Here is a 27,673-nt window from a genome sequence, read left to right on the forward strand (position 1 = left end):
ACTTTGGCTGCAAACAAAAGAAAATTAAATAGACAGCAATTTTGTTAGAAGGGTCTCAGGTGGCTCAACAGAGTTGTTCCAGGTGGAGGAAACAGGTGAAAAACAAGAGTGCAGTTGTGGCCAACACCCAACTCCCTGACAGGAACAGCCACACAGGACAGTGACCATGAGCACATTCCCATGGTCACAGCACTATGTGCTGGACGCTGCCCACCTGGACACCTGCTGCCATGTTGCTGGGCTCCTGACTTCACTGTTACTGGGAATAATCTTCGTCTCTGAGCCCATCATCCATTCTTTCAAGATGCAAAAAATGTGATTGAGCTCAACTGGATCACCAGTACAGCATGGGAAGTGGGAGGAGAGGAAGCAGAGCCTAGGGCTTGCCTACACTGCCCCCAGTGGCCCCCTGCTCCCCACCTTGAGATTTCCAAACATAGGAGGTGTGTTTCCATGCTGTGCAAATACATCCTGGCAAATGTCTACTAGATCGAGTTCCCATTTTGGAGGCGTTCCTTTTAGTAGTAGATACAGAATAAGAACAATAAAGTGCAGAATGCCCTGAGATACATTAGCCTTGCACTCAATTCTGGTGTCAACAATGGCCCTTAGAATCCATTTAAAACTACAGTATCAAGAAGAGTGTTGACAACGGTAATAGCTCTAGAAGGGAATACACTCAGTGGTTCTTATTATCTTGAGTTAATAAACCCCATGAAAATAGTTTTTCAGTTCTTCAAGTTTGATGATTCAATCAGCGGATTGTCCTTTCCTCATTTCTATTTCTCTAGCTGACTTTAATCCAGTAATTTTCTGCTTAGGATCACCTTTGTCATAGGGAGTTGAATTAGAACAGGAAGAGTTAAGTTTCACATTGAGTGAATGTTTCTCCTTATTGTTGGCAGTGTGGGCAAAAATTTGGGGCCCAAGTTGAAAATGTGGCTTTATGTTTTTTTTCTTATTTTGCTCTAATCTTTAATAGATTTACCACCCAACAAATATTTATGAAATGCTTTCTCTGTGCATGCAGGGAAATATCCTTTGAGGTTTTTCTTTTCCATCTAGTGATCCTTATTGTCATATTTATTCACTTGTTTTTCCTCTCTTTTTCATAGTATCTTTTTTACTTTGGTATTTTGGGTAAAACACTATAAATACAAAAATAACTGTCAGTAATCAAAGTCATGAATGACATGGAAAAGACATCAATTTATGATCTGCTATAAATTCAAAGCATTTAGTTTGGCAACATGGGGACATAGAGATGATACAAATGTGATCCTGAATCAGAAATGTTTTGAGGTTTAAAGGAACTTGAAACAATTCATTAAACTATTGCCAAAAACAAAAATGAGAAAGGTAGGAACCCCAAGCCTACCCACCTCCCAATTGTGCATAAAGTTGGTCAGGCTGCACCCCTTGTAATTATCTTGCAGATTGCTTTTGGCATTTGCACCCTAGATAATAGAGCCATTGTAAGATTTTCTATTCTTCCTATGAAAATCAAACGTAGGATAGATTAGAGGGTTTTTTTTTTCTCATGTTTTGATGATTGGTAAAAGTCTTTTTCACAAGGGTAACTTTCCCTAAGTAAAGTAATCAAGGCACATGATTTGCTAATTGATGCACAGGGAAGTGCTTTAATGAATTATTGAAGCATTTGGCTCAGGTGTTGTCTCCCAGGGACAGAATACAGAATTACCGCTTAGCAATTAGACCGTCAATGTTCCTTACCCAGTTGACCATAATTAAAATAATTTTATTCTTGGTTTGATACTGGGAATTAAAACTCACACCTCAGTTACCTGGTAAAAGGGTTTCAAGGTTAATGGCATGAGACATGAGGGTTTTAAAAATGCCAACCCATGTTCTTCCTCTGAATATAGAATTCCTCAATCATTCATGTCTGATTAAAATTGTATTTGACTAATTGATAATGACTTTTCAATTAGGTAAAAGCATATTTTATTTAGAAATTACACTTATTTACATTGATTTCTCTCCTCTTCAGGATGTCTGGGCTTCTGTATCCAATTTGATCTAACTGCCACAACTCCTAGGAAGCAAGGGTAACTGACAGTCATTCCCCAAACACAGGCTGATATAATCAGGCTTTGGAGAGGGCACAGCATGAAGTCAGAGTTTTATTTTGGAAGACTACTTAGGAAACTTCCCCAGTCCCCACAAGAATATCCACTGAGGAGTTTCACTGAGTGTGAACAGGGAAATGGAAACCGACAGCTTGTGAGATCATGCTCTTTTCTGGTTGTGGTCATCACAAGAACTTCTCCAGGTGAGGAAAGATTTATCACAAGCAACATTCATTCCAACAATTTCCCTTTTCTGTCCATCATTGGAGAAGTACTGAAGGGCTGTGAAGCACCAAAGTGGGGGCAGCCTCCTACTGTCTACCTGGTAACCAGGAGCTGGAATAGAGATCCTCTCCAGTTCTTCTGGGGGCTGGAGGAGGGAGACAGTTGTTTCTGCCCTTGGCATTGCCAGGCAGGAGAGGTGACCCTACTACTCCTGAGGGAACAGTGGCCACAACTGCCAAGGCCTCATTACCAGGTAGAGTTGACTCACCATTAGCCTAGCTGAGCTTTGGGGTGTCAACAGAGCATAGCTGGTCCCCTGAGGTCCTAAGCTTCCTCAGGGAACGAGGTGATTTCTGTGGATGTCATATATTCATGGAATCATACATTCATGGAGACAAGTCTATGAAGGGAAGTCATGATCAGTTCTGTCTACTTGATCTCTAATTTCTCTCTTATGCTCATTTGTCCCATTTCTAGAGCCACAGAAATAATTTTGTGTCTCATTACACTCTTAGCCAATCTAAGTACCTTCAGTTTGTTTCCACTCCAAATATCCTGGAGTCTCTACCCCATTGCCAGAGTTATTTTCCTAAAAACACAGGATCATGTAGTCTGCTGCTCAAAAACCTCCTATGGGTTTTATTTAAAGAATAAAATCTAAAGTTTTAAGATTAGATTTATACATACCATAGGTAGACTCTACACTATGATTTTGGTTTTAACACTGACAACTCCCCATGGAGGTAACACTGGGGTCTAACTGGGTAATTCATCTTTGCCTGGACCTATCTCCACGGCTCTACTCATGATATTGCCTACAGCTGGACCGGCTTCATCTTTTCCATCCACCTTTTCAAGATCCCTTAGTCCCTCAAGGTCCAAATCAAGCATCAAGATTCCCCAGCTGGAGTTTCTAGCACCAGGTTATGTGAAGTAGCTGTCGTCACATATTATTTTGTGAGTAATCAATCTTTCTCCCACATGCTCAGTCTGCAATAAATTCCTTTACCAAGAGAAAAACCCTTTCACTACATAATTAAAGATGAAATGCAGCACAGACAGCTTATCGATCAGTGCGAACTTGGTGTGAACAATCAGGAAACTGCTTTATTTACTCTCCCATCACTGCTTTCAAGCACGTTTTGCCAGGTCATCGTCCTGTCTGTGACATCTTGAGCAGGTCCCAGATCTTTGGCTCTAGGAGAATTCAGGCAGAAGAGCAGTTTCTTCTTCAGGTACACATACACACACATAAAATCTCATTCAATCAGATGTAAAACCTTTAATTTTTCACCTAATTCAAAGCTCCTCCTTTCTTCCCCCTGAAAACACATCTCATTGGTGGTTCTGGAACAAGCCATGAAGAAGGTAGAGAGCATTATCTTTTCATTCTCCTTGTTTTACCTTCTCTCTTCACTTTGCTCCTGGCTTTCCCAGGTTGGACAAGGAGCGATCAGAGGAAAAAGGCCAATGGCCCCGGCCGGCTGGTACTTGGTTTGTTGTTGGGTGTCTTCTGTCATGGTAGATGCCCAAACACTGGCCCTCCCTGAGGTGCACATGCATGTTTGTGTGCGTGTGTGTTCATGCGTGTGTGCCTGTAGGGGGGTGTTACCCACTCAGACAAGTGTGCTCTTATGATACCAGACTGATCTCTTGGGATCACCTCTCTTAACTCCTGCTTTGGAAGTGCAACCCATCTCTTTCTTTCCTGGGCAGGCAGTTCCCCTGGAATAGTGTGGTTCAAAGGAATTTCTTTAAAAAAAATTTTTTTTAATGTTTATTTATTTTTGAGACAGAGAGAGACAGAGCATGAACAGGAGAGGGTCAGAGAGAGAGGGAGACACAGAATCTGAAACAGGCTCCGGGCTCTGAGCTATCAGCACAGAGCCCGATGCGGGGCTCGAACCCACGGACCGTGAGATCATGACCTAGGCTGAAGTCGGACGCTCAACCAACTGAGCCACCCAGGCGCCCCTGGGAATTTCAAGCCTGGTTCTTTACCTACTTGACCTATGGGATATCTCCTTATCCTCGTCCTGACAAATGGCAGAAGTAGCCAAAGCACAGGCCTCTCCTTCGCTTGTCCATTCGTATCATGCTGTCATGGGCAGCTCCCTCTGCACTCCAGCCATTACACTGCTCCACACAAGACCAGACACCAGTCTGTCTTTACCTATGCCTCTGTGCTTCCGGGCTGGCTGACGCTCTCTTGGAAACACTTTTACTCTCCAATCCAGAGGTAACCCAGAATGGACAGATGCTTTTCTATAACCCAGCAGGATCTAAATGGAGGGTAATTCCTCTCCTCAATGCCTTCAAGGGCTTCCCTGGGGTCCTATTAAATTGGGGGCTGGAAGAGCAGACTCCTCCCCTTTCTCATAGATATTTAGCATCTCTCTGTAGCAAGAACAAGTTTTGTTATCCACTGATAATAAAAAAAACCTCCAGTTTTGAGGCTTTGTTTTAACTCTTATTCCAAGATATCGGGAAAAGTTCTTTTTGATGTTCTGTTACTACTGAATGGGGATGAGTATTAGAGCTTTTCCTCAGGGGAGAGAATGATGACCTACAGTCACACTAGTTGTAAATGATGGTACCTGCTCAACTCAGTCCTTCTTACTAACCTTGATGGGGCTCAAGTGTGAGGGAAAGAGGAGCCAGGGGATGAAAGCCAGGATGAAGGGTGCTGTCTAAAGTGATTCTCAGGTTACGATGGCAGGTTTCATCAACTCTGGCATCCTTAGCCTATCCTGTCTGGAACACAAATGGGTGACAAGAAAAGATGCCTTCTCGAGTTTCTCTTCAACTTACTAGTCTCTGGTATCTACTGACAGCAGTATCTTTGAATGACAAATGGTTACAATTTCTCCCTTACATCACAATTTTCCCACAGACTATGAACCTAAGAAATCCAGATATGAAGAAGAGAAAATATCGGGCATTTTAATAAAAAAAATTGACCTATTGACAAACCTGTACACAATATCCAGCTTAGAGTCTGATTATCCAGGCATAACAGATATTTGTTATTGTATCTGCCCACAAGCACACCCCAGGCCTAATGGGTAACACCCCAACACACACACACACACACACACACACACACACACATGTGGCTCTATGGGGCTGCCAATCCACCCTGGCGGCAATGATTGGGGCAGGGCAACCATGATTCAGTCTAGGACAAGTCAAGTCTTTTGTAAGGTGGTGAGACAAATACTATCTATGGCCACCTTTCTCTGCTGTCTGGTGGCCTGGGAAAATGGAGCCACACAGATGAGAGAAGCTGAGACCAGAGACAGAAGTGAGTCCAGATGGTGTTTAAGGCCCAGGTCCAGCCATTGTGGAAGTGAGGTCCTTGTCCTTCCTACAACTGGGTTATGTGAGTCCATGGAGTCCCCTTTCTATTGAGGCTGGCCTGAGCTGAGTTTTGCTTACTTGGAATAGAAAGGTCCTGAACTAAGCACACAGGATGCCAAGATGGTTAGAAGGTGACTTTGGGTACAGCCCATTTTCCTTTTTTCCTGGTTTTGAGTGACACATTTCACATCAGATTCTCCGGCTTTCCCTTTAGAACATTTGTTAAATAGCATTTCTGATGAATGAAAAAAAGCTTAGAGTTACAAGTTCTTGATTTTGCTTCTGCTTCAATATCTTGTTGACCATGTGACTTCGAGCAGGACATTAGTTACCTGTTTCCTCTTGTGTAAAGTGGATATTATAATACACATGAAATTACTTTGTAACCTGTAAATGCCAGACAAATGTAAGGCACCATTATTAATAATATCAATTGTATTTTGATATTATTTGGAATAACGTTATGGCATTTCCTTTGGCAGTATCTGAAAAAAAAAACATTGGCATCCTTGAGAAAATACCTATGGAAACATGCATATCCTCTCCATGCCTCCAGATGTGCTCAGAAAGATTCGTTTGGCTGACTAAGCATCCATGTTCTAGAAAGTAAAAGGTTCCTTTAGAGATGCATATTTTAGTCTGAATTAATTTAAACAAAAAAAAATGTAACATCAAATACCCTGTTTAGTGTTATCTTATTAAAGGAATGGAAATTTTCATGGATGAGGAGAAACATGACCTCATACTGAAGTAATAGATGAGTGGCACAGGCTGGGTTCTTCATGGAACATTTGGGGTTTCATCAGCTAAAGTATAGGTGGTTATTTGGTAGGTGTGGGAATGAAGAAGTAGGATGTGGGAGGGGAATAAGGAGGAGGAAGTACTTCCTTAACATCCCAGCTAAGGCTGATCTTATCCTGTCTCCTTGAAGGTATGGTTTCAATTTATTTTATTTTATTTTTTAAGTTTATTTTGAGAGCGAGAGAAAGAGCAGGGGAGGGACAGAGAGAAAGGGAGAGAGAGACTCCCAAGCAGGCTCTGTGCTGTCACCGTAAAGCCTGATGCTGGCTTTGATCCCACGAACCTTGAGATCATGACCCGAGCTGAAATCAAGAGTCAGATGCTTAACTGACTGAGCCACACAGGCACCCCATGTAATAAGGTATTGTTTCCATGGAAACAAGGCCCAAAATTCCACTCTAACCAACAGAACTGATAGGATGGAAGTAGGTCAGGGAGGGGTACTTGTCCAATGCTGGGCCTGAGTTATGCACTAACTGAGGAAGCCAGATTCCTGTGGACTGGCCCAAGGTTAGTTCTGCTCAGCAAATGTAGACTCTTAGGAGAGGCGTTTTTGAACCTGTATAGTTACACTTCTTTGCAGCTTAGAGACTGGTGGTAATTTAAGCTTTATCACAGATACAGACCTTTAAATCAGAGTTTGTTACTGGTAGAGATAGTAAAAAACGTTCAACTAGAAAGCCCTTTAGAGTCTCAAAAGCATTAGGATGGTCCAACTTAAAATATTTTAGCCAGCTAGCGATAGAGGAAATGCACATTGGTGGAACTTCACTCTATGTCTGTTGAAAATCCCAGTTTCATCTTGTTGAAGACCTGGGAGTAAGTAACTTCCCACAATTCCCACTTTGTTCTTTGAAACATCTGATTTTGTGTTACAGGTAAATAGGCATCTGAGAGCCGCACTGCTGTGGTGGAGTGGTGTCAGACAGATCTAGATGCACATCTCACTGCTGCCACTTAAGTAAGTGGTGACCTTGAGCAAGTTACTCAACTTTCATGAGCCGCCATTTTCTCCTCAGTTAAATGCAGATAAGTTTTAGCGAAAAGATCATTGTGAGGACTAAAGTCAACAAAAGCTAAACATCAGGGCGCCTGGGTGGCTCACTTGGTTAAGCATCCACTGTTGATTTCGGCTCAGGTTGCGATCTCATGGTTTGTGAGATGGAGCCCCATGTTGGGCTCTGCGCTGGCAGCTCAGAGTCAGCTTGGGATTCTCTCTCTCTGCCTCTTCCCCGCTTGTATTCTCTTTCCCTCGAAATAAATAAATAAACCTTAAAAAAGCTAAATGTGTAGGGCATTAACTGGCTCAACAAATGACAAAAGGCATTTTTGTAAAGGTGATATGTAATTTTTTAAATCTTTGCTTGGGTTTTTCTCGTGGGTTCTAAGGTTGGGGAGATGGGGTATATTAACATTTCCTCTGATATGTATATACTCACTCACAAGTGAAAAGTTTTTTGAAAGACAACCTCATCTCACTTTAGACTTTTTTTGTGCTCAGAATTGCACCTCAGTGCAATGGCTATAGGACTGCAGCAACCATCAAGGTCAATACTGTTGTGTTTTATCGAGCAGGTCCAAAGAAGTAATTTTCCAAGAATACAAATTAAGGGAGTGACCAACCTGGGGTCTGGCCATGCTTAAAGCCTGTGATGGCTCCCATTGGCCCTTCACGACTGACCAGAGCCCTCCCCTCCTGTTTCCCATCTGTTTCTCCCTAGTGCTTTTTGCACAGTGTCATTTCCCAAGAAGTCCTTTGTTCTTCTTGCTTTCCAGAACTCTCTCTCACCACCTTCCTCTCTGGGTGCTGATCTTTCAAGGTGCCTCCCAGAGCTTTACTCACTCAGATTTTCTTGGCCAAGGATTTACTTGGATTTACTTGGATTGACTCCAAGTAGTTTGCACAAGTACCCACTTTAGGATGAATCATCATGTTGGTAGGTGTTTATGTCTCTGTCTTCATCAGCAGTCAGAGAGCAGAGACAAGCATCTATTTTCTCTTACCATGCTGGAGTTCTAGATCAAAGTGTACTAACTGCACCCCCTGGGGCTTGCATAACCTCTTGTTATTCACAAGACAAATCAATGAACTCAAGCCTTTTGATTCCCAATCCTGTTTTCCACCTTTCCTGCCAGCTATTTATCTCTGGGATCTACCTTTTCTCTGTCCTCCTGTTCTTTCAGGAGAGCTCTGTGAGAGGAGATAATCAGAAAGATTTTGCCACTCTATTAACTCACCTGTAAATAATGCCACAGTGTGGCTACCTGATGATTTTACAATCGAGATTTATTACATCTTTTTTTCAACTTGGGACACTTTGAACATTGGCCTGGAGGTTATTTGTCTTCATTTGCAGGGTGCATTACTTAAGAGTCAAAACCTCCTTCGCAAAGCCCAGGATTTTGACCTTTTCTCAATGCTGTCTCTTAAAACAATTTACCTTTCTTTCCAGGAGGTGGCAGTACAACACAAACAATAACCTGTGCCAACTGCACTTTTGTTTATTTTAGGCTCCTGTTAGCATTACAGCAACAGGAGTCTCATTCTGGGTTAGATTTCTACAATAATTCCAAATTGAAAAGATAGGGTGTTTCTAAAGATTTGATCTATGGGTCGTCTTTTTGCTGCCAATCATTCTGATACATTTTCTCAGGTAGGAAAATTCAGCCATGGTTATATAAGAATCCCATTGTATTTTGCACTTGAAAATATCAACCGAAAGAGGATCTTCAGATAAAATTCTCTTTTCACTATTTTAGTATACGTATTAGCCTTAATGCATTTTTTGTCGCTATATTTAATTCACTGTATTGTTAGTTAAGGTGAAATTATCTGGGCTCTTGATGCTACCTCAATTGAGAAAATTTATTTGAATGTGTGTAAGAGCTAGACATACATATATTTACTGGAGCAAGTGTCTTTCAAAGAGTTCTTTCAGCCCCACAAAGTTAATTTCTTAGACTCAGCACAGTTTACAGAATTGGTTTCTTTAATTTAGTTTCTCAGATTTTGCTTAGATATCCATAACTTCTAGGGAATTTCTTAAATAAAACTGGAAGAAAATATTCATCAGACCAAGATGAATTCTATGTCAGAGAAGCCAGGGGATAGTTTTCAGGGTGTGCCTGATTAAAATTTTGGTTCTCAAGAAGCAAAGGCTAAAAGTGTGTAAGCAAGTAAGAAATCTGTTAAAGGATATATCTATTACTATTCTCTGAAAAGACAAGCTAACAATTACTCAGTTATGTTTACTAGATAGTCACAATTTATTCGTTTGTGTATAAAAATTCACTTAGGGGCGCCTGGGTGGCGCAGTCGGTTAAGCGTCCGACTTCAGCCAGGTCACGATCTCGCGGCCCGTGAGTTCGAGCCCCGCGTCAGGCTCTGGGCTGATGGCTCAGAGCCTGGAGCCTGTTTCCGATTCTGTGTCTCCCTCTCTCTCTGCCCCTCCCCCGTTCATACTCTGTCTCTCTCTGTCCCAAAAATAAATAAACGTTGAAAAAAAAATTTAAAAATTCACTTAAATGTCATTCTAGAGGCAAGAAAAATCTCCCTAGTGAGGACCCCAGCCCCTGCATCTCCATTTACTGTCTAATAAATATTTTAACTTCTTTTGCCATTGTGCTGGCTAAAAAGTAGACAGCAGAGCTGTCTTGAGTTGCAGTGAGGTCCCCAGAGATGGGTGAAGGACAGATGTGGCACAGGGTATCTTTGCAACTATGGACTTTCTACTTGTTTCTTTACCCAACAAATACTCATTTAGCACCTACTATCAGCAGGCACTGTGTGAGGTGGTAAGGACACAGCCAGAGAGACAGGTGGACGTGCCCTTTGCTGACCTTCTTGTGGACTGAGCCCTGTTTCTCTCCTTCTCCCCACCAGTTCTCGGCTTCTACAATGCATTCAGATGGATGGTGAATATCTTGCATTCAGCTCTCTTATTTTGTAACTTTTCTCCCCTAGGCTTCATCTAATATGTTTGGAGAGGAAAACATTGTGAGATCACATAGGAGAACGCCAGGTGAAGATGGAGGGTTGGCCTGATGCATCTGTAAGCCAAGGAATGCAGGAGCCTACCAGAAACTAGAAGAGGGGCCTGGGCCAACGTGAGGCAGCTTATTAGCGTGACTGGGTGGTATGATGTGGTTAGTTAGACTGGGGTCATGAGATTGGGACTTTCAGGTTCCCATAACCTGCACATGTGTAGAGGACAGCCAGATGTTCTTGCATGTCTGGGAAATGGGACAAGTGGTACGTAGATGAGAATTGAAATCTAGAGGCCCAGATAGAATATACACAATGTAGGAAAGGGACTCATCTCTGAGATTTGGGGCCAAACAGACCAAAACTAGGGATTAGTTAGAGCATGCAACTGGGTCTCCAGGACTAGTACTTAGCAAGAACTTGGAACTTAGATAAAGCTGAGTCAAAGGGAGGGTAGCCATTTCATGCCAAAAGACAAGACAGAGACGTGACAGTGATGTGACAGTTGTGGACACCATAGGAAGGTTTCTAGTGAGGACAAAAGCCTCTTTTTAATTTTTTTTTTTATGTTTATTTATTTCTGGTACAGAGAGAGACAGAGCATGAACGGGGGTGGGGCAGAGAGAGAGGGAGACACAGAATCGGAAACAGGCTCCAGGCTCCGAGCCATCAGCCCAGAGCCTGACGCGGGGCTCGAACTCCCGGACCGTGAGATCGTGACCTGGCTGAAGTCGGACGCTCAACCGACTGTGCCACCCAGGCGCCCCCAAAAGCCTCTTTTTTAAAGATCTCCTACATTCAATCTGAATCCGGCAGAAGCTAGCAAAATAGGATAAAACTTTAGATATCCCCTACCATGAATCTCCCTAGTACCAAGATGCAGTCCCAGAGGAGAGGTGAGGAGAAGAAATTTTGAGCTGAGCAATTTGGAAAGGAAAACAGTCCTGATAGGGAATTTGATTTTTGAATGGACTGTGTCTGAATTGAGAACTGATTGGGCACTTACCTGTAATAGACCAAGTTCTGGATCAGAAGGCATCATCTTGGGGAGATCAAGGGCTCACTGCTATCTAGCGACCTCAGACCCAGGAAAGACAGTCGATGCTCTGATCAACTTTGGATGTCCCCCTCCCTCCCCATGGGAAGAGCCACCGTTGGGGCTAAGACATGCACCCCTGCACACGTCTTATAAATCACGTACTGGAGTTTGCATTATTCCCCATGCAAATGGTTCTGAGCCTGCTTCTAAGGCTTGTGACATCCTCTTTTTTGATTCCCTTTTTTGCTTAGAGTTTATATCTTAAGCTGAGGGGTGCCCAAAGGATGGTTATTTTTGTGGATGGAATAGGACATGTGGGCTTCAACCTGTACGTGCCCACAGTCTGTCAAAGTGCAGGTGGAACAAGAAAAAGCGGTTAGCCACGGGTCTCTGTATTGCTGTACACAGCCACAGCAACCTGTAGAACTTCTGGGAGGAATTCTACATGTACACCTGGCCCTCCAGATTGATTTGTGGGTATATTTATCAAGGTGGTAGGATAGAACAAAATTCAGTAGTGTGCTAGTTTGATTTATAACTTCTAAATGTTTAGACAGAAGCCAGCTGGGCCTTCATTTGCACTCTTGCCCTGGGCCCTGCATGCATCAGGAGCAAACCTGCTCGCTCTCATGAAAGCAGGGGTCCGCAGCTCTGTTAGGTTCAGTTACAGGGATGAAGGTTACACATTCGTGCATTTGGGTTGTGACTGTGTGTTTGAAATCTGTTCTATATGCCAGAATTATTGTCTATAGGGTGATTTCTATTAGTGTAAAACGTTCAAATTTAATTCTTGGAGCAGTGTTAAACATATGAAAAATAGTTGGCACATCTGTTTTCTTCTCTAGCTTCTAAACTTGTGGAGTTGGAGAGGGACAGGATGTATATTGCCTGCTCCCACATTGGCCTTACCGAAGTGCGGACCCCAGTTCTCTCTTGCTGGTCACACAGAGCCTTGCCTCAGTTTGCCTTGGGTTACATGTCATTCAGGCCCGCTTCCTCTTTTCTGGCTAATGATGTAATTCTTTTTTTTTTTTTTTTTGTCTCATTTATACTTCTAACTGACCCTTCTTTACTCAATTTCTTCCTTCGTGTCCCACTTCTGGAAACTCGGGATAAGTTTTCCTTGCAGTCTAGTGCAGCCTGGAGAGCTCTCTGGCCTTGTGAATCTTCTGCTCCCCTGCTCTGGCTCAGCTGATTCCATAAGCAGGATCTAGGCCAAGTTCTCTCTTTCTCTTCCTTTCTAGGTCCTACTGATGGAAGAACAAGCCAAAGTGTGGGAGGAAGAAATGGAAACAACAGACAGCTGGGTGTTGCTATAGAATTTCGTAACTGGAAGGTGTCTCCTGGTCACTTTTGGGTCAGAAACTGTAGCTTGGAGACTCTAGGTCACCACTGCCCAGCCAGAATGAGGCTTTCCGTCCTGAACAGATGGCCTGGGACTTAGCCTCTCCAGTGAGTTATGCCATATAATCTCCCTTTCTCAAAAGTTCATTTTTTTCCCAATTTCTGCTGGCTCTCTGAGAAACAAGAAGGGACATTCTCTTCTCCTTAACATATTTCCAGATGGAGATACCCAAGAACTATTAGACCAAAAAACCCAAAAGATCTTATCCCTGCCGTTTGGCATTCTGACCATTGCTTGATTATTTCTTTGAAGGGAGGAACGATAGTCTTGACTAAAACCAGTGCCTCTCTGAGTGTGGCCTCACTGCAGGTGCTGCCCCCGGACAACAAATAGAAAACTGGAACAGCAAACAACAAAGACCAATTACTTCAGTTAGAGGTAAGCTAATGAAAGTATATCACTTTTCTAATATTACTCGTCTCTATACTCAAGGGGAATGTATGCATTGCTATTTTTCATTTTCATTTTATTTCTTTTTATTTTTGCTTTACGTTAGAAGATTGAGATAGGAATTGCCTCGTTTCTGAATCTTTTCCGTTGTATATACGACTCATTCTGAGCACACGCTCACTGCCATGGACTGAATGTTTGCGTCCCCTCCCCCCGAATTCATATGAAACCCATCCCCAATGTGATGCCATTTACAAGTAAGGCCTTTGGGAAGTGATTAGATCATGAGGATGAAGCCCTGAGGAAAGGGATTAGTGCGCTTATGAAACAGGCACCAGAGAGCTCCCTTGCCCTTCTGCTGGGTGGGGGCACAGCAAGAAGACAGCTGTCTGTGAACCTGGAAGTGGGGTCTCACCACCACCAAATCTGCTAGTGCCTTGGTCTTGAACTTCCTAGTCTCTAGAGCTGTGAGATTGGACTTCCTAGTCTCTAGAGCTGTGAGAACTAAATTTCTCTTGTTTATAAACCACCCAAAGTATGTTATTTTGTTTAAAAATTTTTTTTTAACGTTCATTTATTTTTGAGACAGAGAGAGACAGAGCATGAATGGGGGAGGGGCAGAGAGAGAGGGAGACACAGAATCAGAAGCAGGCTCCAGGCTCTGAGCCATCAGCCCAGAGCCCGACGCAGGGCTCAAACTCATGGACCTCGAGATCGTGACCTGAGCTTAAGTCGGACGCTTAACCGACTGAGCCACACAGTTATTTTGGCCCCATGTTATTTTGTTACAGAAACCTGATCAGACTGAGATGTTCACCTCCTGCCCCACGTGATCTGGAACAGAGTACCCACCCAAGAAGACGTCCGCAGAGAGTCAAAGCTAGGCTTTGTCTCTTTTTTGCTACTGTGATCCATATGTATCCACTTTCTTTGAAAAATAATTTGAAGTGATCTTAACAAACAAAATTTCTATATATGTAAACTGGAAAACTGGATATAGCCTCCAATTTTCATCATTTCTTTTTTCGTTTTTGTTTTTGTTTTGTTTTGTTTTTGAGAGAGACTGTGTGTGCACCTCTACGCAAGGGCAGGGGAGGGGTAGAGAGAGAGAGAATCTTAAGCAGGCTCCATGCCCATTGCGGAGCTTGATGCAGGGCTTGATCTCAACGTGAGATCATGGTCTGCGCTGAAATCAAGAATCTGAGGCTTAAATGACTGAGCCACCCAGGCACCCCTATCATTTCTTTCAATGTAAGCCTTCAGGGCTTCCTCTGAATACCACACGTAAGGGCTCATTTTCTTACCTAGACTTTCAGATGTGTACACGTTGTCCAGGCTTGTTATGCTTATCTACTCTCCAGTTCTAAGACTATAATCTTCACCAAGTCTACTGACTCCTCCAGTCCTGAGCTGCAGCATGGCCTTTTGAGCATCTCCTCACAGTGCACTGCTTCCATCAGGCCCTAGTTATTGCCTAGAATCTAGGGAGCCTGGGGATTTTATAGAATCTTAGTTAGAAATAGAATTGAAAGATCAATGACATTACTTTAAATTTTTTTTAATGTTTATTTATTTATTTTTTTTTGAGAGAGAGAGACAGAACACGAGTGGGGGAGGGGCAGAGAGAGAGAGAGAGAGAGAGAGAAAATCCAGGCTCTGAGCTGTCAGCACAGAGCCCCACGCGGGGCTCGAACCCACAAGCCATGAGATCATGACCTGAGCTCAAGTCGGACACTTAACCGACTGAGCCACCCAGGCGCCCCTATCACATTACTTTATTGAGAGCTTGTCTCTTTGTTAAAGATGTTGCTGTCTTCTGGACTGTGGTTTTAAAAATGACGCTGTCATTTACAGTATAAATTATTCCAGGAAGGCCTTTCTGCTACCAGATAGCTTTTCCTAAACATTTCTTTACCAACTCTCTTTTTTTCTACGTGCAGAACAAATGCCTCCTGAAGTTTGGTTTCAACCAGAATTTATTTTTCTTTATTTTCTGCCACTCCCCTATCAGAATTTCTATTGTATTCAAATAAGTCTTTATGGGGAAGCCCTACAAATACTGTGACTTAGCAAGTACTGTGCCATGGCATTTGCTCCACTGGTATCCTTTTCTGAAAAAGTGTCACTCACCTCTTCTTCAACTACACTCAGCCTTGTCAGACCATTTGTTCTCCTGAACTTAATATTTATTCCATCAATTCAATGAATATTTATTGAGTGCCCACTGTGGACAGGGACTAGGTGATGCAGTGCTGAATAAATTGAATAAGATAGTCCTCCCTGCCCTCATGGAGTTTCCATTCTAGTATCAATATTAGCAATAATTAGAGGGGGAAAAGGAGTGGTGGCCTGGATGAGGGAAGCGAAGAAGAAAGCAGACCTAGAGCAGGTATTTTATTTATTTTTATTTTTAAATAATTTTTTAAAAGTTTATTTATTTGAGAGAGAGAAAGCACAAGTGGGGGAAGGGCAGAGAGAAGGGAGAGAGAGAGAAAGAATTTCAAGCAGGCTTTGCATGGTCAGTGCCAAGCCCAACATGGGGCTCGAGCTCATCAACAGTGAGATCATGACCTGAGCTGAAGTTGGGTGCTCAACTGACTGAGCCACCCAGGTGTCCCTGGAATAGGTATTTTAACTGGAAAGCCTCAAGGAAGAAAACAAAGCTGACTGTGTGGGGGCCATGGCTCTGTATTCCTGTCCTCCAGGAGAGAAGGGGAGAGTCAGGTGATGGCAGAGAGTTCTGTTAAGTTCTGCCACATTCTGGTGTGATGTTGTCATGGCTAGAGTAAACATTGCTGAAACTTGGGTACTAGGAAAGGGACTGTGACAATACTTTCACAGATTCCTGGAGGTTTTCTCCTCAGATAAATGCTAGTAGAACTTTGGTGAAAGAAGGCTGAGGGCCCACCAATAGGAGATCTGGACAGAATATGATTATGTCACAGAGCACAGAATCCCTAACATAATCTAGATAAGAAGTAAATGTAGGTGGAATCAACTCACATCTTGGTGGGGATCGGGGGAGAAGGACACCGAAAACAGTCATCACACATGAGACAGAAAAAATGGTCTCAGGACACCCATTTGGAAGCATAGCAAAATAGTTAACGGTTGAAGCCATAGGTAAATAGACAAAAAAAAGTCATCAACCCATTGTGAGTTCCACAATTCTTTGATACATAGGAAGCCATTGCTGTGTCTTAAGTGGTTTGTTTGATAACCAGTAAACCAGGTTTATTGATAACCATTGGATGCCACTGGAGGTTTAGATATCATTGGCTGATTCTGCCCAGGAGCGCTGGAGATGAAAATTCATTCTCAAGTCTGGCTATGAAGGGGCTGACTCGTCTGACAGTAACGAAGCAAGGCCAGGAATCAGAGTTGGAGGTCCAAGGTTCAAGAGGAGATGTTACCATAGAAAAAGAATGGGAGCTGGTTAGAACAAAAGTCATGGTAAGGTTTGGGTGGAGAAGAGCATGGTGTTCCACAGGGACATGGTCTTGAGTGACTGGTATACAGGGGTAAAAATCCATTTCAGAATAGAGGACTAGGTTTCAACTCCTTTCTAAATAGTATAACCCACCAGGTCTCCTGTGATTCAAAGATGTTTCCTGGTAGTGGTGGCGGAAACAAAAGTTTCAAAAGTCCAACCCCCTGGTCAGAAACCAGAAAAAGGGCATCTAGAAGCCAGAGCCACCTCAGAAACCCTGAGAGCTGGAGAGCAGGGCAAAGGAAAGAAGAGCAGGGCCGTACCAGTAGAGTAACGGCAGTGACTGTTAATTCAGGAATTAATTTGCTGGATGCTGAAAAAGAAGCAAATAAGAGTGAACATCTTCCTGAGGTAAAGATCATTCCCACTGGAGAGGGAGGAGAGAAAGTCATTCTCTGGTGAGCAGATCTGACAAGGGAGAGGTATTCTCATGATCCTTTGGTGAGAATGGTTTATCAGATCATGATTCCCCCAGAGACCCAGGACTATGGTGGCCAAAGAGCCCAGAGAAGCAGCTATGGAGAAGGGTCTTTATTAGAGGGGAGGGATGAGTAATTAACAAGCTTGCTACTGAACATCTCTATTATGTTACAGCATTTTTCTTCACTTAAAAAAATCTTCAGTGGGGTTTCATTCTGGGCTTCTGAGGAAGATTGATTTTATTCAATGTTTTAATTAGTTTTTAAGACCCTTGAGCTATTTCTGCTCCTTTATTCTCACCCTCTGTGTTTAAGACACCATTTAGGAATTTGACAGTATTTTTCCCTAAACATTTTGTCCTTTTGCAGTTGTCAAATATTGAATTAGATCTTGTTATAAACAGACCAGAAGCTGGCATTGTTGACATTTCCCTTCATTAGGAAGAAACTGAAAGCTGACATTTTCAACCTATCAGCTCTGGTTTGGTCTGCCGATAAGAACACAGTACAGGGAATGAGGCAATCTGTTTCCTTTTTTGCTCTCATTAAAGGCTCACTATGAGATGTTAATTGATAAAACTATTTTACTTGATGGGTGCCTAAGTTTCTCTTCAAAGGAGAGGAAAAGTATTGATTAACTCTAGGATTTAAAGTCTGAATGAATGAAAGAAAGCATTGCTTTGAATCCCAAGAGACTGATTAAACCTAAAATTTGAAATCTGAATGAATGAATGAAGATGCTGATTGAAGTCCTGATGTGACTCTTATTAGTTAGTTAATATTTTTTTCATTCTCTCTTTATTTGAAAAATTGGAAAAATAACAATAGCTCTTTTTTCCTGTGCCAAGGATTATTACAAGGGGTCAATCAGGTAATGTAGTGAAGTGTTTTACATAGCGTTGAAATGCTAGATAAATGTCAGGTTTTGTATTACGTATTCCATAGACTTAATGAGATAGGTTATTTGGTTAGATTGGCTGGCTTCTGGAATAATATGAAGTTCAGGCGAGATTTGTGGTTGAGGTTTCAGAAAGCTAAAGTCCTATTTCACTCTCCTGGAACTCATCACTAGACTCAACTGATGAATGTATTTTGCAGCCTAATCCCCTCAAAAGTTTGAGGTGACAACTTCAAAACCTCAGTATAGAGAATTCTCTGGTTGCAAGTTGAGGCTTAAGGCAGCTAATACTATGGTAGTGTGTATGCATCAGTTTGATTTTTTGAGGGAAAGAGGAAAAGTTTGGAAGCAATTACTTAGAGATCACAGCAATATTCTTAACTTAGCTTGAGAAGTAGAGTATGAAAAAAAATTCTCCCACCCTGCCAAACCAATGGTCCAGGGTTAAAGGTGACCCCATCGGGACAGGACAGAAGACAAGGCAAGATGAGCAATACCCGATTAAACTCAAGAGGTGAAAGTGGAGAAGACCTTTACTTTAAAGTGAATTTTCTTTCTTTACATCCTATAGTAAATTCATGGTTTGCCCAGTCTCATTTTCCATGGGGAGTCAGTTTTATTCCTTACTAATTCTGATTAAATTCAGAGTGACCAGTATTTGGTCAAAACCCACGTGGAAAAAGTTTTGAGTAAAAGAGAGTATCTTTACTTTCAAATTCTGAGTAAGCCGAGGTGCAGCTGAATCCCCAGCGGAATTTACCCAAGTGGGATGTTAAAATTTTAAATGTCAATTAATGCAATCAGTAAGATCTGAGAAAAGCTAGTTGCTTATTCCAGGCATCAAGTAACTTTATTCTCAATGTGTTCTCTTTTTCACATTAATAAAGAAAGCTTTTGTGCCCACCAAGGAGAAAGAACCCCCCTTCCTCCTGACTGGTCAGCCCAAGCCTTGATCCATGGACTTCTGAGGTCCGGCTAGGTATCAGCTGCACTCACACCCCTCAAAGGGCATTGCTATTCATGCTCTGGCATATTTCTAAGCTAGATAACAGGCCTAGATGAGGAGTCACTGAATTCAAACTGATGTGTCTGTGGACCTAGGGGATTCTGAGAGAATAAATGAGCATTTGTAGCCTGTAAGGTTAGCCACCACCATACCCAGTGCAGATCCTTTTTTTTTTTTTTAATTTTGGAAATTAGTGGCATACATGGGTGGTAAAGGGTGCCTGGGTGGCTCAATTGGTTAAAGCATCTGACTTCGGCTCAGGTCATGATCGCACAGTACATGAGTCATGAGTTCAAGCCCCGAGTCAGGCTCTCTGTGCTCAGGGAAGAGCCTGCTTCTTCATTAATAATTACTGCTCATGCCCCACTAATTTCACAGGATTTGTGAATTAATGTTTATTTATTTTGGGGGGGGCAAGGGCCAGAGAGAGAGGAGACACAGAATCCAGAGCAGGCTGTCCGCACAAAGCCTGATGCAGGGTTAGAACTCAGTAACTGTGAGATCATGACCACAGCCAAAGATGGACACTCAACGGACTCAGCCACCCAGGTGCCCCAGGATTTGCAAATTAAAAAAAGAACACTATTGTAGTCAATAGTTAGTTGCTAAAAACTCAAATAATGCAATAAATGTAAGAATGGAGGTCTTGCCACTTAGGACATTTGATAGACTTGTTATGGAAAGATAAAGTTTGCATATATATTGTATGAAGAGTCCTGGGGTTTGCAATGCATTTACATATTCCTCTTCAGTTCCTTTCTTCTTGTTTTGTAGCCTCCTCTCCCCGCCTTCCACAGAAAATCACACAGCCCTTATAGGAGCCACTCGAAATACAAAAGTCCATGAGAGAGATATTTAGATAGATTGCATTCACTCTGTGTATCTTAAAGCTTTACATCTAGAGAAGCAAATTTTAGCCTAAAGCATGTTTTTCTGTTTATGAGCACATTCAGGTGACTGCAGAGATAATGGAATTGCTGATACATTGCTCATAGCTGTTTGGGTAACTGTTCTTTTATTATCAGGAAGGCAAATGCAATTTTTAAGATCAAAGTGGACATCTCTTGGAAGCTACATTTATTACAAAAGGCTAAAGTGTCCACATTCCTAGGAATCAAAGGGACTCAAAAGCCAGAAAAGCAGTAGTATTCAAGAGACAAAAGCAATTTTTGATGGACAGGAACCACCAAAGTAGGTGACAGGAGCAAGAGGTAATTTAATTCTAAAAGTTACCAATTCTGCACGATCTGGGGTTAAGCAAGGTGCCTGATGTGGTGACATCCACAGCCAGGGTCTGCCTGTCGATAATTTTGACTGCCACTGCAGGGACTGAGAAAGTACTTTCATACTTTTCACCATTGGAGATTCCCTTGATAGCATTTTGAACCAATTTCTGCCAAGAACAGGAGCCCTACTCAGCTATTGCAGCGGAAGTAAAGTAGGAAGCTATCATACCCAGTCACAATAGAGTATTTAGAAAACCATCATGGGTGAATTCTAGCCCTGAAAACAACGCAGCCTCAGATGGTAGCAATTGGACTGTGGCTATTCTCCTGTCACCTGACATCTAATGGCAGTTCCACTGTATTTAGGGTCCTTTTGTATCCTCCCCCAACCTCCAACGTGGCTTTGAATCCCCCCATAAGACCCTTTGCCAAGGCTTTCAGATGGTTAACTTCAGGGATGTCTGACAAACATCTCTCCAGTTGGGCCCACTTCTAATGCTTACTGGAAACTCCTTCACTTGTATCACTAAAGACCTCTTCTAATAGTTTTTTAATTTTTTTTAATGTTTATTTATTTTTGAGATGGGGGAGACAGAGCGCGAGTGGAGGAGGGGCAGAGAGAGAGGGAGACACAGAATCCGAAACAGGCTCCAGGCTCTGAACTGTCAGCACAGAGCCCGATGCGGGGCTCCAACTCACGGGCCACGAGATCATGACCTGAGCCGAAGTTGGACACTTAACCAACTGAACCACCCAGGTGCCCCTAATAGCTTTGAATATCCTTGAAATCTTGGCCAAAGCATTTGGAAGAGTAATGACAGGACTTCATTATTTCTTCTCAAAAACTCCCCAGCAATTTCAGAGTAGGAAAAGGCCAACAGAAATTCTGGATACTTGGGGCACCTGGGTGGCTCAGTTGGATAAGCGTCCGACTTCAGCTCAGGTCATGATCTCACGGTTCATGAGTTCAAGCCCCGCATCGGGCTCTGTGCTGACAGCTCAAAGCCTGGAGCCTGCTTCACATTCTGTGTCTTCCTCTCTCTCTGTCCCTCCCCCACTCACACTCTGTCTCTCTCTCTCAATAAATAAACATTAAAAAAACTAAAAGAAAAGAAATTGTGGATACTTAATAAGTGGGCTTCATATTACAAAAGAAATCATTTATCTCTCCCTTTTTATCAGGTTAACGTCTTCTGAAATCCCCTTAACTTTTCCTGAGAGTTTATCTTTCTAGAGACTAGAATTGGAAGAAGCATTTTCTTGATGTTTATCACATATTTATTATAGTTGAAAGGGTAAGTGTTACAGAAGTGTTTTTTATATTTGTGAGCTTCTCTACTGCACACTTTTACTGCTCATATGATTAATGAAAAGACAATATTGATTTTAATGCATCTTTTTTCTATTTTTAAGAGAGAGCCCAGTGGGGTAGGGGCAGAGAGGAGGTGGGGGGTGGGTGGGTGGGTGGGGTAGAGGATTTGAAGTGGGATCTGCACTTACAGTGCCAAACCTCATGAACTCATGGGCTCAAACTCATGAACTGTGAGATCATGACCTGAGCTGAAGTCGGATGCTCGACTGACTGAGCCACCCAGGTGCCCCTGATTTTAACGCATTTTAAACACAATCGTAGAAAGTATGCAAAGCCTCAATCACAGACATTTTCCTTGTCCTAAGAAAAGTATATAATAGTTTTAAACTTATAAAAATTTGAATGTGATCAAAAGGGTACAGTATGAGGAGTAAATAATAAATAATAGTATGCCTTGGGAAATCTCTGGGGTAACTTACGGAAAAATTTCACCATTTACCATTAATGGTCCTGAGAGTTTGTCAAACTAAGCTATGTATATTTTTTTTCTTTTTCTTGACATGCACAATTTTCATATTCACACTGAGAAAAAGAACGATTTACCTTTGTAGAGACCAATTGGTTATTAGCTATATTGGTTATATAATAATGGTTATGATAGACAATTCTTACCTCTATAGAACTTAAATTAATAGCAGGGTTATCAAAGATTATTTACTCTGGATGTATCATTTTGATTGAATTCCCCAAGTTTAAATTATGGGAGCACCTACTCAGAAGCACCACCTTCCCTCATAAGTCCCAACAGGGGTGTAAACAGAGGCTTAAATACTCTTTTGTATTTTATATCATTTTCCAATAAAAGTAAAGTAAAATAGTCAATTTAAATGATTCTTAGGGGACAAAGAATAGAGAGAGCTGAAAATAAGAAGAGAACATCTAGGAGAATATCTACAAGGCAAATATGCGTTGTCAGTGACCTCTGCGTTTTCCTGATTCTCACATCTGCACACTTTCTCTCACGCTTAGCAAAGTTTGACAAGGGGGTGATCCATGTAATCAGTGCAGCTTGTAATTTTCTACAACTTGCAGGTCTGACTTTTCTCCAAGGTAGGGATATTGTTGCCACCTGTTTTCACCCATTTTATTAGAGATAATTGTCTTCATGGGTCCCCAGTTGACACGCCTGAAATGAGTCACCTGCCCTCTCTCCCTTGGCCCCTCCCTCAGCTGCTACTCACTCAAAAGGGTCGCTGGGATCTGCCCTCTGGAGCTCTGGAGGAATGGGGATTCTTTTGTAGTACATTTCCCAGTCGAAGGCGCCTCGCATGGCATCCCCAGCTTGTGCCTCATACCCAAAGTGATTGTGGTCAATGACATCGATCATGGGGCACACGATGGTTTTGTGGTTTAGTGCAATTTGGTCTGAAAAATGAAAGCACAAAATAGGAAATGACATGCCTGCCTAGGTCATCTATCATTTTTCAGCAAAGAGAAGCCTTACAGATCTTTCCTAATGCAGGGATGATGCTTGAAGCCTGGTTTCTGTCATTGTTAGAGCACTCTGTGAAATCTGTTTGAAGGCTAGACTTAACGTGATGGGACAGTGATTAGGTAAAATTAGTGTTGTTGTATTTTCCTTTAAGAAAGTTATGTCCCAGAGAGACTTGCAGAAGTCCATTTAGCTCTACCTCTGTCACATTTTTGCTCTGACCTGTCCCCAATCTGTCATTTTATAGTGCATCTAACATATGTAGAGTATAAACAGTACTTGTGTTCCTTCAAGCATACAGCTGAGCCTGCTGAGAAAATATTGTCCTTCTTTCTGGAGGCTTCAAAATGTAAATATTTAACTTCATGTTTTTTCTTGTTTGTTTTTTCATTTTTAGCATCTCGTCTTATAATGGCCACCACGGCTGCTCCCCCCGCTCCCCTTAAATGCTGACAAATCACACACAGAATTCTTCGCTCTCAGGCTTGCCAGAGATTTTGCCAAGTTCTATTTTGCTATTGTCCTTTGATACAGACTCTGTTTATCTAAGCTATACATGTTTATCTTTTCTCATTATATCCAAAAATATATTAGCTGGCCTGATAACTACTGTTTCTGTTCCTGCTACTATTAAATTCTTGAGCAACTACTAAGTGATTTATACTCTTGCTATTTCTAATCCTTCTGACAACCCTGTAAGGTGGCTGCCATTATCATTCTCGGTTGACATATGAGGATACGAGCTCAGAGAAGTTAAATAACTTGTCAAAGGCCACCCATCTTTTGAGAGCAAAACCCAGGATGCAACCCCTGCTTGCCAGTCCAGTCCTAAAACCTGTGGTCTGTCCCACTTCTCCATGGTGCTTCTTATGTAGCAGAAAGGTAATATCTTTTTAGTTCCAGCTCCCTCCTTTTCCATATAGATATTGTTATTGTGAGACACTAACAGCATAGGGAATTGGCATTTACATACTTTGGCTCACCTAGAATAGCTAACTGTGGGGTACAGTTGACTACTGAAGGACACAGGTTTGAGTAGTGTGGCTCCACTTATAAACAGATCTTTTTCAACACAGTACAGTGCTGTAAATGTACTTTCTTCTCCTTATGATTTTCTTATTGACATTTTATTCCCTAGCTTACTTTATTGTAAGAGTACTGTCTATAATACATATAACACATAAACTATGTGTCAGTTGACTGTTTATGTTATTGATAAGGCTTCTGGTCAACAGTTAGCTACTGGTCGTTAAGTTTTTGGGGAGTCAAAAGTTACACATGAATTTTCAACTGCACAGGGTGTTGGCATCACTAACCCCTGTGTTGTTTGAGGGCCAACTGTATTTTCTTCTCAAGAATATGCACTCAATCAATATTTATTATAACAAACAAAATGTCTGACAGAACTTTTAAGTATGAACATCTGCTTTCTGGTTATGTGATGTGGCATGTGGAATAAAATACATTTAAATATCTTAAAAAACATATCTTTTAGAAATAATGGTTATTTCAGTGTTATTATTTTGAGGACCCTAATAGGCAGGGTGGGGCAACCACAGAATCTGGGGGAAGATCTCCCCTCCAGATCTCCTTCCTTCCTTCCTTCCTTCCTTCCTTCCTTCCTTCCTGCCTTCCTTCCTCCACACCCCCCTTTCCTATTCAACAACTATTTATTGAGTAGAAACCATTTACATGTCACTTTTCTAGGTTCTGGGAATATAACAGTGAATAACAGCACAAAAATCTGTCGTTAGGAATGGAGCAAAGGCAATCAATATACATACTAAATATCTAAATTAGATAGTATGTTTGAAGGTGATAAATATGGTAGAAAGAAGATAAAACAGGCTAGGGGAATATGGAATGCTGGTATGTGGCAAGGTAAATAGCATGGCCCTAGGAGGCTCTCAGGAGCCTGGAGGTCAACTTAACATTATTCCTGCTAATTAGTAGAGAGACCCTCAGCACTATTTCAAGTTATTCTTCACCAAGCGCCCTGTAAGCATCCATCTTCACCTAGGTAAGTCTTGTAATGGGTTTTAATCTTTATCTAAATGGTGTTTCCCCATAGATGTCTTTGACAGAGGAGACCAACGTTGCTGTGTCCAACCTATTTCTTCTATCACCTCTGCAGGTATTTTAGTATTAAGGTCTCAGTGATTTTCTTCAATCAAATTCAGAATCAGGTTGATTTACAAGTTTCTTGACCAACAAGGAGTCCCAAGGTGACCCAAAGAGAATGAGTCTGTTAAATTAACTGTCAACTTTCCCTTCAAATTTCCTTTCAGCTCTTATCCAGCTGTTCTAGCTTAGGGTGAAAGCAGCATGACTAATTTTTCATCTAAGGCTTGTGCCTACATTTCAATTTCCAGGGATCAAACAAACAGACTCTTAATGGGAAATTGAAATTCAGGTATAATCCCAAAGTGAAAAATGAACCAAGAAACTGTGTGGCTCCGCCTGTTTTTTTCATTTTGGATGATGTGTCAAGACACTGATAGAGGAAAATAAAAAAAGATAGTGATCCTGAGCTTGAATCATTTCTTATCCATCAGGCCTACAGGAAATGAAATGCTTTAATGAGAAAAAGTGGGTTTCTCTCTACTTTCTCTCTCCTTTTTTTTTTCCTGTTAGATTCATATGAACAATCAGAGGCTTGATAATTGGCATTTAGGAATTGCTTTGGTTCATAAATAAATTAGGTCTTTTGCTGACTTCCTTGAGTATTCAGCACCATATAGGTCAAATTCAGTTTGCAGGAATCTCACTGCTGCTGATGAAACTCTAAATTGCTATGTCCTTGGACAAGGTACTTTTAATTAAAAGCTCAGAGGAGTCTCTGGCCATAGGAGCACTGAAACATTCCTGTTGATCACGATGGCTGGGCAGTCATCTGTGTAGGTGTGTGTGGATCAGGTGATGTGGTGGGGTGTTAGTTGCTGGTCATTTCCTGTTTTAAATCCTACACACTTTCAACTGATTCCCCTCCCCCCTTCCACATTTTTTACTAATGGAGCTTTGCTGCTTCTAGCTGAAATCCTACACAGTAGTCAATAGCAAATCATTCTTTCTGAGGCAGCTATTGTAAAGCAGTTTTTACTGGCTTTAGCTCCAAGGCCAGGGATATATTTATAATAAAAGTTGATTTAGTGAAAAATCTGGAAGAATAGGAAGGACCACAGTAGGCGCACACCAAGAACTTTTTAGAAACTCATTTTTTTTTTCAGGTTGGCAATTTATCCCTTATATACTACTGGACTTTATATCTGACTTCGTTGGGAAATAAAAAACAAAATAGTCGGGCTCGAACTGAGCCCCATTCATAGCTTGAATGACTCTTAGTTCGTTCATGTTTTTAATAGTTCAAGTGCGATGTGACAGAGAGGCTTCTCTCCCTACTCTGAGCCATGTGGTGAGCATTTGAGATGTATCATCTGGATAGTAGTTCTGAGTGTTTGAGAAGGTCCTGTGTAAACTTGGGGGATTATATATTTAGGGCTCTAGGCCAGTGCCAGAAGTTTAAATGAGAACTGGCATTATAAATCCTAGAAAATGTCAGGGCACTTACACTTGAACTGTATTCTCGGGCGGAATAATTTTCTTTCCTCAGTTCTTAACAGTTCTATAATAATTGTTAAACTGTGTGTGTGTGTATGTGTGTGTGTTTGTTTTAATCTTGCTGTAGTTGGAGGTAGTGTTTTTGAATACCTTTTCTTTCAGTGTTTACTCTGTGACTATAACTACACTAAAGCAGAACATCTAAACTAAACAAACCTCTAAATTTTTTTGAACCTTAAGTGAGATTGCAGTTGGTGTTATCTAAAATGTCCATTTTCATGCAGTTTTCTGGTTACTTCTTGGTCCTCAGCAGTGGTTAAAGTAGAATTCAAGGCTTTCACAGTAAAATATTGTAGAAGGGAACTCTAGACTTTGTTAATTGCAAACTAAATAGAAGCAAATCACACACTCCCTCTGAAGGAGGTCAATTCCCCAGGCCTTGCTGGTCCCCAGAAGGCCACTGTCAGTATGTGTACTCACTAAGGAGAGGAGGCAGCCAGTTCACATTGACCTCGCAGTGGGAGTCCAGGAACGTTAAGACTTCTCCTCTTGCCATAGATGCCCCCAAGAGTCGGGTCCGGATGAGCCCTTCCCTTTTCTTGGTGCGAACGATCCTTACTTTGGAAAATCGGGCCATATATTCTTCTAATTTATCCTTCAAGTGTTCTAGGAAGGAAGCAGAGGATGCAAAGAAAGAACACAAAACATTAATTGCAACAGAATCACTCATGGGTGTTTATGCATTAAGCGTATGTGAATGGTGAATCCAAGCTTACATCCATTTTTCTTCTCTCTTCATCTCAAGGGGAGATATTAATAAGATTTTATGCCTAGAGGTTTTTCTACTTCATATTTTCCATAAAGGTTCATAAACTGCAAATACTGCTCTTTGTTTGAACACTGTAGAAGACACTGACGCACCAGAGCTGTACCATATGATTACTGTTGGCCAGCTGCCACCATGCTTAATCATGACC

At 41.8% G+C, this 27,673-nt stretch overlaps 1 protein-coding gene and 1 long non-coding RNA gene across 2 annotated transcripts in view; one reads left to right on the top strand and one right to left on the bottom strand.

Moving 5' to 3' along the window:
* GALNTL6 (polypeptide N-acetylgalactosaminyltransferase like 6) overlaps positions 1-27,673 on the bottom strand; it is a 1,211,922-nt gene that overhangs the window by 200,531 nt on the left and 983,718 nt on the right. The window contains exons 6-7 of the mRNA XM_043555626.1: positions 27,177-27,362; positions 22,888-23,071 (exon numbers count right to left, since the gene is read on the bottom strand). Of these exons, the coding sequence (XP_043411561.1) occupies positions 22,888-23,071; positions 27,177-27,362 (370 nt within the window). The remainder of the gene's footprint in view (positions 1-22,887; positions 23,072-27,176; positions 27,363-27,673) is intronic.
* On the top strand, positions 7,182-14,290 carry LOC122474647. The gene is made up of 4 exons (XR_006294968.1): positions 7,182-7,437; positions 12,745-12,952; positions 13,158-13,283; positions 14,087-14,290. It is a non-coding gene; the product is annotated as an uncharacterized LOC122474647 (long non-coding RNA).

The sequence above is a fragment of the Prionailurus bengalensis genome, chromosome B1 (genome assembly GCF_016509475.1).
Source record: "Prionailurus bengalensis isolate Pbe53 chromosome B1, Fcat_Pben_1.1_paternal_pri, whole genome shotgun sequence".
NCBI lineage: Eukaryota > Metazoa > Chordata > Mammalia > Carnivora > Felidae > Prionailurus > Prionailurus bengalensis.